A 14,108-nucleotide genomic window follows, 5' to 3' on the forward strand; every position below is an offset into this window, starting at 1 on the left:
GGACCATGTTCTCCTTCTTTTGCACGTTTTATTTCAGCAACAGAACATCCTTCTCTGTCCCTCTCCACACTGTCTGCGGTGAGGCAAGACTGAGCAACTTCCCCGACACTGCAGAAATTCAGAATTACATACCAATACTTCCCTGTTGACCCAAGAGTCCCACATCGTGGGCCCCTCTACGCCTTGTCATTTTGACATTTTGATCTTAGCTAAATCCTTCCACTGACCACAACACTGCTGTAACATCCTTCAGTAAACTACAAATCCATGCCTTATTTATCATGCAGGCGAGGATGAGTCCAATCAACAAGAGCAGATGAATAAATGATACTAGTATGAATGGTAAGTATGGACTGTTGAAGAGCAAAGTTGTGAGGTTGGCTGGGTGGAGGGAGCTGCTGCTGGATTGGGTTAATGAGGTGGTCTGGGAGCATGGACCGGGTCCTGACTGCAGTATGCATGGAGTTCACTTTAGCCTGGGGGGGATTTGTAGCCCTAAGACCACTGGTTAGACTCTTTTTGCCTCAGGCCATGTATCCACTCAAGCCTTTGAGTGTGAGTGTGTGTGTGTGTGTATACAGATGTATGCGTGCTTGTATGGTGGTATGCCGGGAGACAGTGATTGTAATATTGCCCTCAGGATGACTCTGGTTGAAGCTTTGAGATCTCTGTGTTTAGTGTTGGAATTTGTGCATTAATATACATGCCTGTGTTTGCATGCGTACCCATTCCTGCTTGCATGCGGTGTATTTGCACTTGGATCTGTGTGTTTTGTGATTTTGTGTATCGAGTCCAACTACAAATGTGTACATAGCATCCCCCATCCCTGGCCCCAAATCTCATTACCATTCCACCCTTCCCTCCATCGTTTTACTCAACGCCATCAAGGCCTTGCCTCCTGGTGTTTGCATTGTAAATCAGGCCTGACAATAAGGCAATGATTAGATCCTACTCGTATTCAAAAACATCTTATTTATTTATTCATCTCCCCCCCTTGCAGGGCATCAAGATGCATAATATCTGACCAAGGTGACATACCCACTTCCAAATGTTATTCATTGCTTTTGCAGGTCAACCTTTTCACCAACAAACCCAAGACAGATTAAATGAGATTTTTATGACAGGATATGCATGGAAGGACTGCCTCTTTGATGCATGTACATACAGTACCAGTTCAGATATCAGACTACGTTAAAGTGTTGCAATCTATGGGTAAGTGGCTTAGAAGCTATCCTCTGGTGTAAAACTGTGGCACACTGTCCCTATTTTCATCAATATGCACAAGATATTATGTCTGAAAAGTTGCTGGATACTAAAAGCAGGTCCAATTGTACTGGACTATTTAAGTCAGTCAAACTTTAGTGATGTTGTTATTTTGGGGTTTTAAGAAAATGGTATCATGGGGACTGGGCTAATTTCTCTTCCAATTGCATCCTGCCCTTGTGAGATTATTTCATTATTTCTGTTGATAATGAAAGCAAATAAGACTGTCGTATGTGTATTTGATAAGCCTCTACAAGTCTGTTGAAAATCACATAAGGATTTTTGTTTGGTTCATTGGTTAATCAGTGCTGATCATATAAGTGAACAAATATATGTGAAAAAGTGCTTGCCCGCTTCCTGATTTCCTATTTTTTGGATACACTTAAATGTTTCAGATCATCAAACAAATTTAAATATTAGACAACGATAAGACAAGTAAACACAAAATGTAGTTTCTGAAAGAAGGTGTTTATGAATAAGGGGAAAACAATCCAAGCCTACTGGCCCTGTGTGAAAAAGTAATTGCCTGCAATCAAGCGTTTGTGATAACTGGCAATGAGGCTTTCACAGGGCTGTGGAGGAATTTTGACCCACTGATCTTTGCAGAATTTTGTAATTCAGCCACATTGGAGGGTTTTTGAGCACAAACCACCTTTTTAAGGTCATGCCACAGCATCTCAATCAGATCCAGGTCAGGACTTGGACTAGACCACTTAAAAGTTTTCATTTTATTTTTCTTAAGCTATTCAGTGGTGGATTGGCTGGTGTGTTTTGGATCATTGTCCTGCTGCAGAACCCAAGTGTGCTTCAGCTTGAGGTGATTCTCCTTCAGGAGGTTTTAGTAGAGGGCAGAATTCATGGTTCCATTTACCACAGCAAGTCTTCAAGGTCATGAGGCAACCAAATAGCCCCAGATTAACATCAGATTAACACCACTGTATTTTACTATTTGTATAATGGTCCTTTCTCTGAAATGCTATGTTAGCCAGACGTAAATGGGCACACACCTTGCAAAAAGTTCAACCTTTGTCTTGTCAGTCCACAGAGTATTTTCCCAAAAGTCTTGGGGATCATCAAGATGTTTTCTGTCAAAACTGAGACAAGCCTTCGAGATGCATTGGCTTGCATCTTTGAACTCTGCTATGCAGGCCTTTTTTGCTCAGTCTCTTCCCTATGGTCGAATCATGAACACTGAACTTAGCTGAGGCAAGTGAGGCCTGCAGTTCTTTGGATGTTGTTCTGGGGTTTTGTGTGACCTCTTGGACAAGTTGTTACTGCACTCTTGGGGTAAATTTGGTTGGCTGGCCACTCCTGGGAAGGTTCACCACTGTTCCATGTTATTGTCATATGTAAAAAAAAAAGGCTCTCGCTGTAGTTCACTGGAGTCCCACAGCTTTAGAGATGGCCTTTCCAGACTGACATGAGACACTTTTTCACACAGGGCCATATAGATTTTGATAGAGGAATTTCATAGCATTTCAAACAAACATTCACATCCTCAAGATTAACTGTAATGATTTTTACAGGTGAGTTGGCCACTTAACTCATCTTTCCTTAGTTTGGTAATTGGTTGCAACAGTCTTAGCTTTTGAAGGAAACACTAAACACATTGACTTCTATTGAAATCATGCTGTAGTGAAGAAGATATGAATTCAATAAAATTAAAGGTCTTCATTTTATTAAGACCATACATTTTTTGTACATTTGTTTACTGAGGTAGTATAAGGTGGAACTAGTGAAGTAAACTCCTAATGGGTATTACAAAGATTGCAGATTATTACATTTATTTTCTGATCTGAAGGTTATGTAAATGCCACTACATGTGCCATGTATATCTAGTATAAGAAGCTAATAAGCTAAATTATAGAGCTGATATGCTAAAGTAATATAATTAAATGGGTACTGGCTGTTCACTCTTGTTTATGAGAGAAGAGAGCGGAAGATCAACAGATGGATTGATGCTGTGGCTGTACTGATGCGGATGCACTACTAGTCTGTCATGGTGAAAAGAGAGCTGAGCGTAAAACTAAAGCTCTTGATTTACCGGTCAATGTTTGTTCCAGCCCTCACCTTTTAGGTGGCTGGCCTCTTCCTTACACATGGGGTGAGGAGTTTGGCCATCTGGGAGGGGCTCAGAGTAGAGCCGCTACTCCTCCACATCGAAAGGAGCGAGTTGAGGTGGTCCGGCCATGACATGGATGCTTTCTCCTGGCTGGGGTATTCCAGGCATGTCCCACCGGGAGAAGCTCCTGCGGCTGACCCAGGATATGCTGGAGAGATTATATCTGGAAGAGTTCAAGTACCTCAGGGTCTTGTTCGCAAGTGATGGGAGAAGGGAGCCGGAGATCGACAGATGGATTGGTGCGGCGGCTGCAGTGATGCAGACGCTGCACCGGTCCGTCGTGGTGAAGAGGGAGCTGAGTGTAAAAGCGAAGCTCTCAATTTACCGGTCGATCTACGTCCCTACCCTCACCTATGGCCACGAGCTGTGGGTAGTGACCGAAAGAACGAGATCGCGGATACAAGCGGCGGAAATGAGCTTCCTCCGAAGGGTGGCTGGCCTCTCCCTTAGAGATAGGGTGAGAAGTTCGGCCATCCGGGAGGGGCTCAGAGTAGAGCCGCTGCTCCTCCACATTGAAAGGAGCCAGCTGAGGTGGTTCGGGCATCTGACAAGGATGCCTCCTGGGGTTGGTGTTTCGGGCATGTCCCACCAGGAGGAGGCCCCGGGGCAGACCCAGGACACACTGGAGAGATTATATCTCTTGGCTGGCCTGGGAATGCCTTGGTGTTCTCCCGGATAAGCTGGAGGAGGTGGCTGGGGAGAGGGAGGTCTGGGCTTTTCTGCTTAGGCTGCTGCCCCCGCGACCGGGTCCCAAATAAAGCGGAAGAAGATGGATGGATTATGTCTCTTGGCTGGTCTGGGAATACCTCAGTGTTCCCCCGGATAAGCTAGAGAAAGTGGCTTCAAATAAGTGGAAGAAAGTGGATTGATGGATGGTAATGGTTGATACTGTGGAGTCTACATGTGTACAGCGTCAAGTGATAGAAAGTGTCACGGTTAACTTGGTAATGTAAGATTATGCCGTGTTGTTGGCTTGTGGGGCTAACATGCTAAAGTAAAATAAATAAGATGATAATGGATAATATTATGGAGCAAACATGCTAACAAAACATATTTAACTTGGTCACTTTTTTACATTATATATATAGGTATGCATATACAGCACACTAATGCATGCTAATGTTAACATTCAGCTTTAATCTGTTTGGAGACTGAATTCAAGAGTGCTATAAAAATCTGAACATCACAGCCTCACATCAAACCACCAATTCAGCAACATGGTTATTTTCAGTTTTACATGTGAGGACTCACATTACCTGTACTCCACAGTTTGTGCGACTGTCAACACCATCACCTCTGTTCACTTCTTTGCTGTGAAGTGTTGATAAGTCAACCTGAGAGAATACCGCATCTCTGTCTACAACAGGCTTGTTTTTATTAATGAACCAGTGTAAGCCCCCTACCAGGTCACAGTTTGGCATGCAAGAAGTGTTCTCCAGGGTGCTGCTTTGTGTGTTTAAATCGCAAAGTTTCTTTTTATCACCGTAGTCAGTGGCACGAAACACTCTCATCCCATGTATAATAGAAGCTGGACACTTTGTAAGAAATTCACCTTTAAACCAAAGCAGAGAAAAAACACTTCAGACATAGCTGAACTGTGAAGTCCACAGGCAGTGATCACATCATGTGTGACTAGATATGAATATTTATTCAATGCCGGAGGTAAACGGGGTGAAACCGCAGCTACACTGCAGCCTAACCTTGCATCAATAGAGCACAGGCCCATTCTATGCCTGAGAATTGTTGGAAAATTGAATGCTGAATAGAAATGTTCCTTATTGCACACAATCCGATGAAAGAGAACGTCTGCCTCCAATCCAAATTCACAAAACCCTTTGATGTTTGTTGAAATAATTTTATGCCTACTTCTCATTTTTTATTTTATGCTTGCTCTTGAATTTTGATTGTGACTACAGGCACTTTTCAATTGATATGCATTACGAACTTTGCAATAATTGAAAGGGCCTTGTTGAGGAACAAACATGTCATTTATCCCCGAAATTAATTTCACAACTTATTGTGTAACCACACACCTTTGGTGACTTTGGAAAGGGTTGGTGACAGATGCTTATTGTCTTCAAAAATTGTACTTTCAAATTCATGAGAGAATTTTTTTTGCTGGGTTGAAATTAAATATCTTGTTGGTGTTTTTCTGGGTTTTTTTCCCCAGTGTTCTTGTCTGCTCTTGTATGTACATTCACGCCTCAGCAGCCTTGGTATAGCATGTGTTTGTGCACAAGTTATGTTTCAGTGTGTGTATATTTATGGATGCACCATTGCCTGCTCAAATTTACCATTTGGTGGCTTGTTCCTTTGAGGGATGGCAAAACTTGAGAGGCTGCGTAAAATACTGTGTGGTAATTGGAATTGCTTTATCTTCAGTCTCATCAATTAATGTGCAATTTTCCATTTAATCACTAACACGCTCGCTTCATTTGCAATTAAAATGAGGACTGATAACAGAGAAGATGCCTTTCAGCTGATACCAGTTGGAATGAGAACAGAAACCAGAAGACACAATCGGTACACAACACGACTCACTGAGACATGCGCATGGCACACAAACAAGTGTGAACGCACGCAGAGCAAACAGTCCTGCTTATATATGGGTGCACTGAATACATACACACTGAAACAGAATGACACAATAAAACATGCAGATTTACAGCTGAAACCCCAAATTAGAAACCAAATCACCATTTGAAATCAAAATGCTGGCAGCGGTGGTGGATAGGGGTGCCACTCAAACAGAGAAAGGTCTACTATGGTTGTCTTTTCTCTGACTTTCCCATTCAGAGACATTGTCAGGGTCTGAGTCTCAGTGGGTGATGAGCTGACTGGCAGTGAAATGTCTGTCATGTAATATCCCAGAGTAGAGAGGAGAAAAAAGTTGCTCTTGCTGCTTCCCGTCTTTCTCCTGAAGATACTGAAGTCTACCCAAAAGGAGCCTTTTTGTTCACTCAGCTCAACACACAGGAGGCCATAGGAGGAGATTTTATAGTGCTGGAAGGAGGAATGCCGCATAATACTCAAACATAATCTCATTAATGTTTCTGTAATAGTCCAACTTGTTGTGTCTTATATACTTATTCATTACATATTTTTGCAGTTTTTCTTTTGTAGTCTGTCCAAGATCCTCGTTTATACTATCATGTAAACAGTGTTATATGATTATTATAGTCTGTAACTTCACTGTCAAATACTGCAAATCCTTGGCTTTAACAGTCTGGTTGATTTGCTCCATTTTCCTGAGGCGGTATCTCCTGAGCGGATGTTGCAAGCGCTACAGAGATTTTGGTCAGATGTTCCAGTTTCATTTCACTAGCTGGTAATCAAGTGCTTTTCCTCCAGGTCAATACCATTCAGTCCAAGTGCACCAGTCCATTGTAACTGCTGCCTGTCTTTCACAACCACGCAAGGCTTTATGTGGCATTAGAGTGCATTTTTCCAATAACTCTCCCAGCTCAGGGTACCGAGCAAACGGATTGTTTAAAGTGACAGATTGAAACATCCCATGTGTCTGATCTCACATGATTTGTGAGATCAGAGTTTAAAGCCTGCCTTTTTTTAAAAGTTGAAATCTCACAAAAGGTTTAATAAAGTTTAACCACACCTTTATCTAAAACACATTTTCTGCCATCAGCTCACATTAACAAGGCGTTTTCATGCAGTATACACATAGGTTAAATGTAACTTAAGGAAAGAGATCCAGCTGTGCTGTGTGTGTGTATGTGTGTCTCTGCAAACCAATTAGCTTCCTTCAGTGGGGGTGGGGGCAATGGTTACAACAGAGTTCCACAGGGTACGGCCCTCAGCCCTGTGGGGTCTTGGCCAATAGCAATTAGCCTACCAACAAGAGCCCTAATTAGCCCTCTTGATTGGCTTAGTTACAGCACAGCAACAACATCAGCAGCCAAAACATAGAGACGACCAAGGTGACTCCGCCACAATGCATGTAAAGCCATCTGTAATTAGCAAACAAGCATAGCTCTCTGTAAATGGTAAACAAGTAGTGGGCTTTATTTGTGGTATCCTTATGAACCTGCTGCTATGTAAGGTATTTCATTAAAAGGGCTGCACACACTTAATCAGGTTGTTTTCTTTTTACTTGTCAGCATTGTTAGATCACTCAGTGTTAATACTGACTGTTCTGTGAGCTCTATGCAACACATGCAGAAGTAGACTGAAGAGAAATATAGCAAAGAAATAAATTAGTAAGTGCAGAAGGGATAGAAGTGTGAGATGATGTGTTTGAGAAACCCATCTCATATGATTTAATCATAGCAGCACCTGGTGGTGGCTGCTGTCATAGAATTTGCAATCACTGCTTGCTTGCACTGGATTTATGATTTTTTCTTTCTTGTCTGTTTCTTTACCAGTCTCAATGTGAAACTATCCCATGATGCAACATGTGTCCCCAGCATCTGCAGTGACAATGATGGCCACCCAGAGCGCTCCTCCGCCATCGTACCAGGAGAGCCAACAGGTTAGAGCGCCAACTTAAAGACTTGTCATATGGTACAAACCTCTGTACAGTAACCCCTGTGTCTAATGTGAACACACAGCTTGGCTTATGGAGGTTTTCTGTGTTATCTGAGCTCTTACTTAACTGGGGATGTGCCAACAAGCATAAATCCGGATGTGATGAGAAGGATTGAAGGTTAAAGATTTGAAAAATAATCATTTTGAATTTTTACCTAAACTGAAACTTTTACTGTTTTATAGTTGAATTTCTAAGATGATTTGTAGTACACATTTAAGAGCAGCCTCTCATGATTCATACATAGTGTCATTTTAAACAACTTCTGGAGTTAAAGAAAAAAAAAATGAAAGTAACGTTTAACCTTTGGGGTTTTGTTGACAGGGGATTTATGCCCTTGTTTTTTATCTAGCTATCTTTTCTCAGTATGCATTAGGCTGTTCTTTTCAACAGGAGCTGAGGTTTTGAATTTGTTTTGATTTTTGTGAGAACACAGAAATTAACTAAATGAAAATGACATAAAATGTTTTGCTAAATTACAAATCATTTCATATTCTATGACATATAATCTAAACCGTATACTCAATGATATCATGACCTGCCTTTGGTCCTGTCTACTCACCCGTTAGCCCAATCAGTTCCAACCTACTAAGGCCACACTTGCTATCTGGCCTCCAGGTGTTAGCCACCTGGAGGCCAGGTGTTAGCCTAAAACGTATAAAGTGGAACTAGTGTGGAGCTGGCTTGTTGTGTTGTGGGCTGATAGTTTGGTAAACTCACAAGCCATGCATCAGCAGATGTACTGATGTTCTTTACAAGGATATGTTCTAAACAGACTTGTATAGAATTTTGGATGGGTGATCCTTTGTGAGAACTACAGTACAGCACCATTCATAGATGTAAAACAAATGTGTAGCTATTTGTAGTGAACCAGCCTCTAAATCTACTATTCAAAATCATATCTGTTTGTAACTTTTCCTTAAGTTTATGAGAATTATTAAGGGTGAACATGAAAAAAGATGCTGTCATAAAAGATGATAAAGCACATAAAGAGAATCCCTGGCTGAACATTAGCTTTAAATAATAACTTACAGATACAGTGATACCTGTGTAAAAATACACAGCTTATACCGAGTGATCACCAGAAAGGATAATACATAATAGTACAGAAATATTAGAATAGAGAATATTTTGTTCAGCGCCACAGACATCCTGTGATGGTGGAATAGAGTAGGTTCATCTGACCATCTAACCCTGCTTGTTGTTCATAGCACCTCTGTCTGCTCTCGCCAGAGGATTAGTGCCAGGGGAGAGCTCCCGAGCTGCAGCCTGTGTGCTCGGTAAATGCAAATTAGAGCTAGTTAAGTGTGAAGAACCTAATTTATTTCCCATTTGGTGCTGGGATTAAGACTTGAAGCTTCCTTCCACCCCACCCTGCTGAAAAAAAAACAGAAGGGGGATGGGGGTTTTTTTACATTCATATCCTCATAAAAAACGAATGAGAGAGAAAAGTGGAATGAAGGAAGAAGATAATCAAGGAGACGAGTGGTCATGTTTGTAAAACATGTTAGCCCTCTTTCTCACCCACAATACAAATACCTTCAAAAGAAGCAAAAACATCCTATGAGACTTGTGCATCTTATAAGACATATATAAAATCTAAACATTTACTGACAGAGGCAGTCAAAATCTTTTGTACTCCTTTTCTATATTCTGATTAATTCACTGTTCAGTTTCTTGTTCCAAACTGGATATTTATCATTTAACAGCAGTCTATAAGATCTGTAAGTGTCTTGTTCAATTACTCAACCTGTCCTAACTCACTCATTCACTCACAATTCATTTGCTTAACAGCATCATCAGGCCATTGACCTGTCAAGCCATAATGATTCATGCCAGCGACATCCTCATTTGGCGTCTGACAGAATTCAGTGCATGTTGTGGCCTTACTTGCTTCGAAAAGCAATTACAAGAATTACTTTTAAAAAATGACTTTTATATATATCTGAGGGGCTGTCATCACCCTGCCAGGTGGGTGGGTTGGCAGTCAACATGGACACCCAAGTTTGTGAGTGTGATAACCTAGGATTTCCAAATTGATACCAAAGGGCCACATACTAAAAACAAACAAGTTCAAATCTCAGTGACCTAAACCTCAAGGTTAGAGGTCAGAGGTCAAGTTTTCTGAAAATCGTCGTCTCAAGTTATCGGAATGAAACTGCGATAACTTGAGATGATGTAGGATTTTGAAAGTACTTAATTAGTGGTAATTACTAAATATGAGCATGTCAGCATGCTTTAAATGAATGATAATCATTAAATCTTAGCACTGCCGTGTTAGGAGTATTACTGTGAGCGTATTAGCATCCTAAATCACCGTATATATGCAACATCACAGATGATACTAAAACAAAAGCAATATTCAAAGTCATAATTGCCAATGTAAGAAAAAAAGAACATAAATTTATCATTAAGTCATTTTGTGATTATTTTAAATATCACCAGATGACGGGCACGACTCAACAGAACACCAAGACCCCACAGGTCCACATCCCAGCAGCCTCCGCAGCACCAAATAGCTCTGTCAGTGTGACCCTTGACCCCCAGGCCCAGCTTGAATCTGACAAGAGGGCTGTTTACAGGTTGGTTACATTTTTCATGAGACATCTCTTACTGTAAGGGCTATAAGCCAGTCTGAAAACATAAATATGTAAAGATGACCAGGGACAAGAAGCAGAGAAAGACCATGTTGTTTATCAGTGGTTTTTTGTTTTGATTATTTAGCCATGTGTTTGTGTCATGAAGTTTGGCAGTGTGCACCCTTCTGCTTCTGAATTACATTTCAATTGTTCCCCTTTGAAGAAATGTTTCATTTCATGCTGACTTTAAGAGACTGTAGTAAATTAACTTGATGTGTTACTCAACGATGAAGGACACAGGCACTAGTGTTGTTTTTAATGCATTCTCTCAAACTAGCCATGACATAAAAGCTTTTGGAATTATACTTGAAGGGGCTTTCTTCAGATTTCATTTATAAACCAGAGAGCACCTTTGTTCCTTGACTCCTCATAGGCAGTTCAGTTTTCTCTGCTTTGAACTGTGTAAATGTTACAAGACTTTAAAAAAAAGTATCTCATAGTGCAGCAGTTGTCTGTATAATGAGGTGGGCTCTAAATTGTTATAATTATCACTCATTATAAACTCACTGTTTTGAATTACGAACAGCCAACAAAAATAAAGCAGACCAGAAGAGGACAAAAAAGAAATTTAAATCATTTGTTTATTTGCTGTTGAAAGTGATATTTGAAATTTTATTGGCCATTTGTTTTGTGTGAGGTTTTAGCTTGACTCCAGATCAACATTGTAAAACATAATTTATTTCTCTTTCACGCCAACAGCCATTTTCAAAGGTAAGCATCACTCTTCAGATGAAAGAGAGCTTCTTTTGGAATCACACTTGTGAATAGATGTTCATTTAAGTAGAAACACATGAACCATACTAATAGAGATAATAGAGATGTTTGTGAAAATGGATTTCATCATGTGTCACAATTACTCGTAATACTTATTTTACAGGCTTTTACTTTATGTTCTGGCCAATGTCTGTGTAAAGTGCAGCAATATTACAAAAGAAAAAGGTTATACTGTTTACAGGAAATAAAGAAAGTAGTTACCACAGTTACGCTGCTGCTTAGGTTATGTTTTTATATTAGCTGCCTGGCACTGGTAGATATATTAAGTTGACATTTATGCTGTGTAGTGAATTGCTTTTTTACATTTTCAGATTGTGTGGAAGTTCTGTATTCAAATTATTCAAAATTCAAATTAATCATATGATCAGCAAATAAATCTCAAGTCACACTTTCAGCACCATTTGACTAATCTTTTATTTAAAAGTCTACATCTCTCTCTCTCTCTCTCTCTCTCTCTCTCTCTCTCTCTCTATATATATATATATATATATATATATATATATATATATATATATATGTATATATATATATATGTATATATATATATATATATATGTGTATATATATATATATATATGTTTGTAAGAAAATTACTGCTTGGGGAAAACCCAGAATGCCAGCAAAAAAAAAAAAAATGCCAGCAAAAAAAAGATACAAATTACACCTCCCTCTTCTCTCAGCTCATCACTAGAATATTGATAAACCCTTATAATGAGTTTATATTATCTATTTATGAAGTAAATTATTCAAAATATACAGGCATTTTTAATCAAGCTGGCTGATCTCCTGGTGTTGCCAGACTATCAGCAACTAACTTGATTTGTTGAGTGAAGGCTGCCCAGCACTGTATGGTATTAGGGTCCCACCTGAGTGTATCTGCCACTGCTGGAGATGTGAGTCCCCCCCCATGTGCAGACCTGAGGCAAGCCACTGTAAAGTCCTTGGTTGATCCACTGAGATACAAGGCTGTCTTTGATGTGAGGCACCATGTTTGGAGCAGCTCCGGGTGTATTTGTGGTGGTGGAATCAGCCCCTCTTTCATTTCCTCTGGGGAGTTTTGGATCTTGGTTTCCTCCTTTAACAGTTCTCAACCACATATACAATACGAATTACTAATTCTAGCTGTGACATATAGAACATTTGAAATTATTAAAATGCGATCTCAGTTATAAAACCTGTTTGTTGACTACTTGCTTTTATTATTAAGCTAAAAGCTACAGCTGACAAGAATAGACTTGCATTATATGAACTGACTGTCCTAAACTGGCACTTTAATCATATAAAGACAAAATATGTGCATCCCATTTGAATTGCACCCCTGCATTGACTATAATTTCCAGTCCATCAGGTTAGATTAGATTAGAATCAGGTATTCCAGAGTATAGGTAGCAGTGATTAAAACCAAACAGACAGTGATGGGAAGAACCTGTATTGTTTAGCTCTGATATTTGCATCTGCTCTTCTCTCTGCAGTTTTGACTCTGCTTGCACAAAGGAAGTAATCTTTACAATCCTTATAAAGTAATCTTTTACACTTGTTTCTGGGCAAGAATATTCCAGATTTGATTTGATTTTTTCACAAACACAGTATAGCTAATAAGTTGCGAACAAAAACACTAGCAGTCTGTTAATACTTTACATGTATACTGAAATTAAACACTCTCATAAACTTTAGTGGCACTTATTAATAATAAATAGCTAGATGGTCTTGTAGTTCCCCAAATGAAAGTGAAAGTTCAGAGAGTGGAACTTCTTTAGTAGTGCTCAGTAAATATTTAGTCATTTTACTCTGTTAGGAGTCTTCCTAGGGGTGGGATGGGTCAGTAGGTTTGAGGGTTTGCTCCATGATCACAAGGTCGGGGATTTGAATCCACCGAACAGTTATCCTGAGGTACCCTTAAGGAAGGAGGTACCCTTTTATACACACTGCTCCCCGGGTGCTGGATTAGTAGATCCCTATTGCTTCACTGAGTGAATGGGATACATGCAGAGGCCTATAAGGGGATTAAAATTTAAAAAATGATCATTAAATTGAGAAAAGTTTTCCATTTGAGATATCTCCTTTCCAACTATGAACCTTCACAGAATGGCAGGGTCTGTGAAACGTAGTGTTACAGACAAACATAGCTGTAGATGATCAGTGTCTTTATGTGATAAAAAAGCAGTGGGCTAAAGGGTAAATTGAGATGAGAGTAAATGGTGCTACGGAGAATATAATGTCGAATGAGTCAGTTAATATGTATAATGGCCCGTCATTAAAATGCAGTAATTAGCTTTTAGAGGCAGCCCTAAGAATTCACCAGCATGTGCTGTTTAAAATCTCCTATTGAAATAGTTGTGTTTAAGCACTCAAAGAAGTGCTGAGCAGATTAGAATTTTTGGCATGACTGTTGCCCTTGTGAGGAACTAATGACTAAACGCACCTTGTTATAAACACAATTAAATTTGACTTCACTTCCGTCTCCCACAGTGAGTGAAATTATGCAAAAAGACACAAATAGCACTTTGTTTTTATGCTTCTGTGCTGTGCTCATATGGGGGCTGTAGACTTTGAAAGGAGAAGAGCAGTGAGAATCAGCATCTCTGCCATTTTTCTTTAATTATTTTGCTCAGGAAGCCTGTGCAGGCTTTAATGTTTCTTTTCACTAATTGCTGGAATGCCAATTTTATGAGGAGATGTGTGCTTTTCTCTCTCCGTCTCTCTGTCTCTCTGCCTACTTTGTTATTAGCAGCAGAGTAAATGTGTGATAGGGTAATTAGCCTAATGAGTT

At 39.9% G+C, this 14,108-nt stretch overlaps 1 protein-coding gene across 3 annotated transcripts in view; it reads left to right on the forward strand.

Moving 5' to 3' along the window:
* Positions 1 to 14,108, forward strand: part of pknox2 (pbx/knotted 1 homeobox 2) — a 106,193-nt gene that overhangs the window by 58,022 nt on the left and 34,063 nt on the right. For 2 of the 3 annotated variants that reach the window (XM_080867430.1, XM_080867429.1), the window contains 2 exons: positions 7,765 to 7,871; positions 10,371 to 10,507. In XM_080867430.1, coding sequence (XP_080723556.1) covers positions 7,785 to 7,871; positions 10,371 to 10,507 — 224 coding nt within the window. In that variant the 5' untranslated portion in view covers positions 7,765 to 7,784. Of the gene's footprint in view, positions 1 to 320; positions 343 to 7,764; positions 7,872 to 10,370; positions 10,508 to 14,108 lie in introns of those variants that run through there. The other variant, XM_080867431.1, reaches the window with a different exon arrangement.

This window comes from Rhamphochromis sp. 'chilingali', assembly GCF_963969265.1.
Source record: "Rhamphochromis sp. 'chilingali' genome assembly, chromosome: 19".
Classification (NCBI taxonomy): Eukaryota; Metazoa; Chordata; class Actinopteri; order Cichliformes; family Cichlidae; genus Rhamphochromis; species Rhamphochromis sp. 'chilingali'.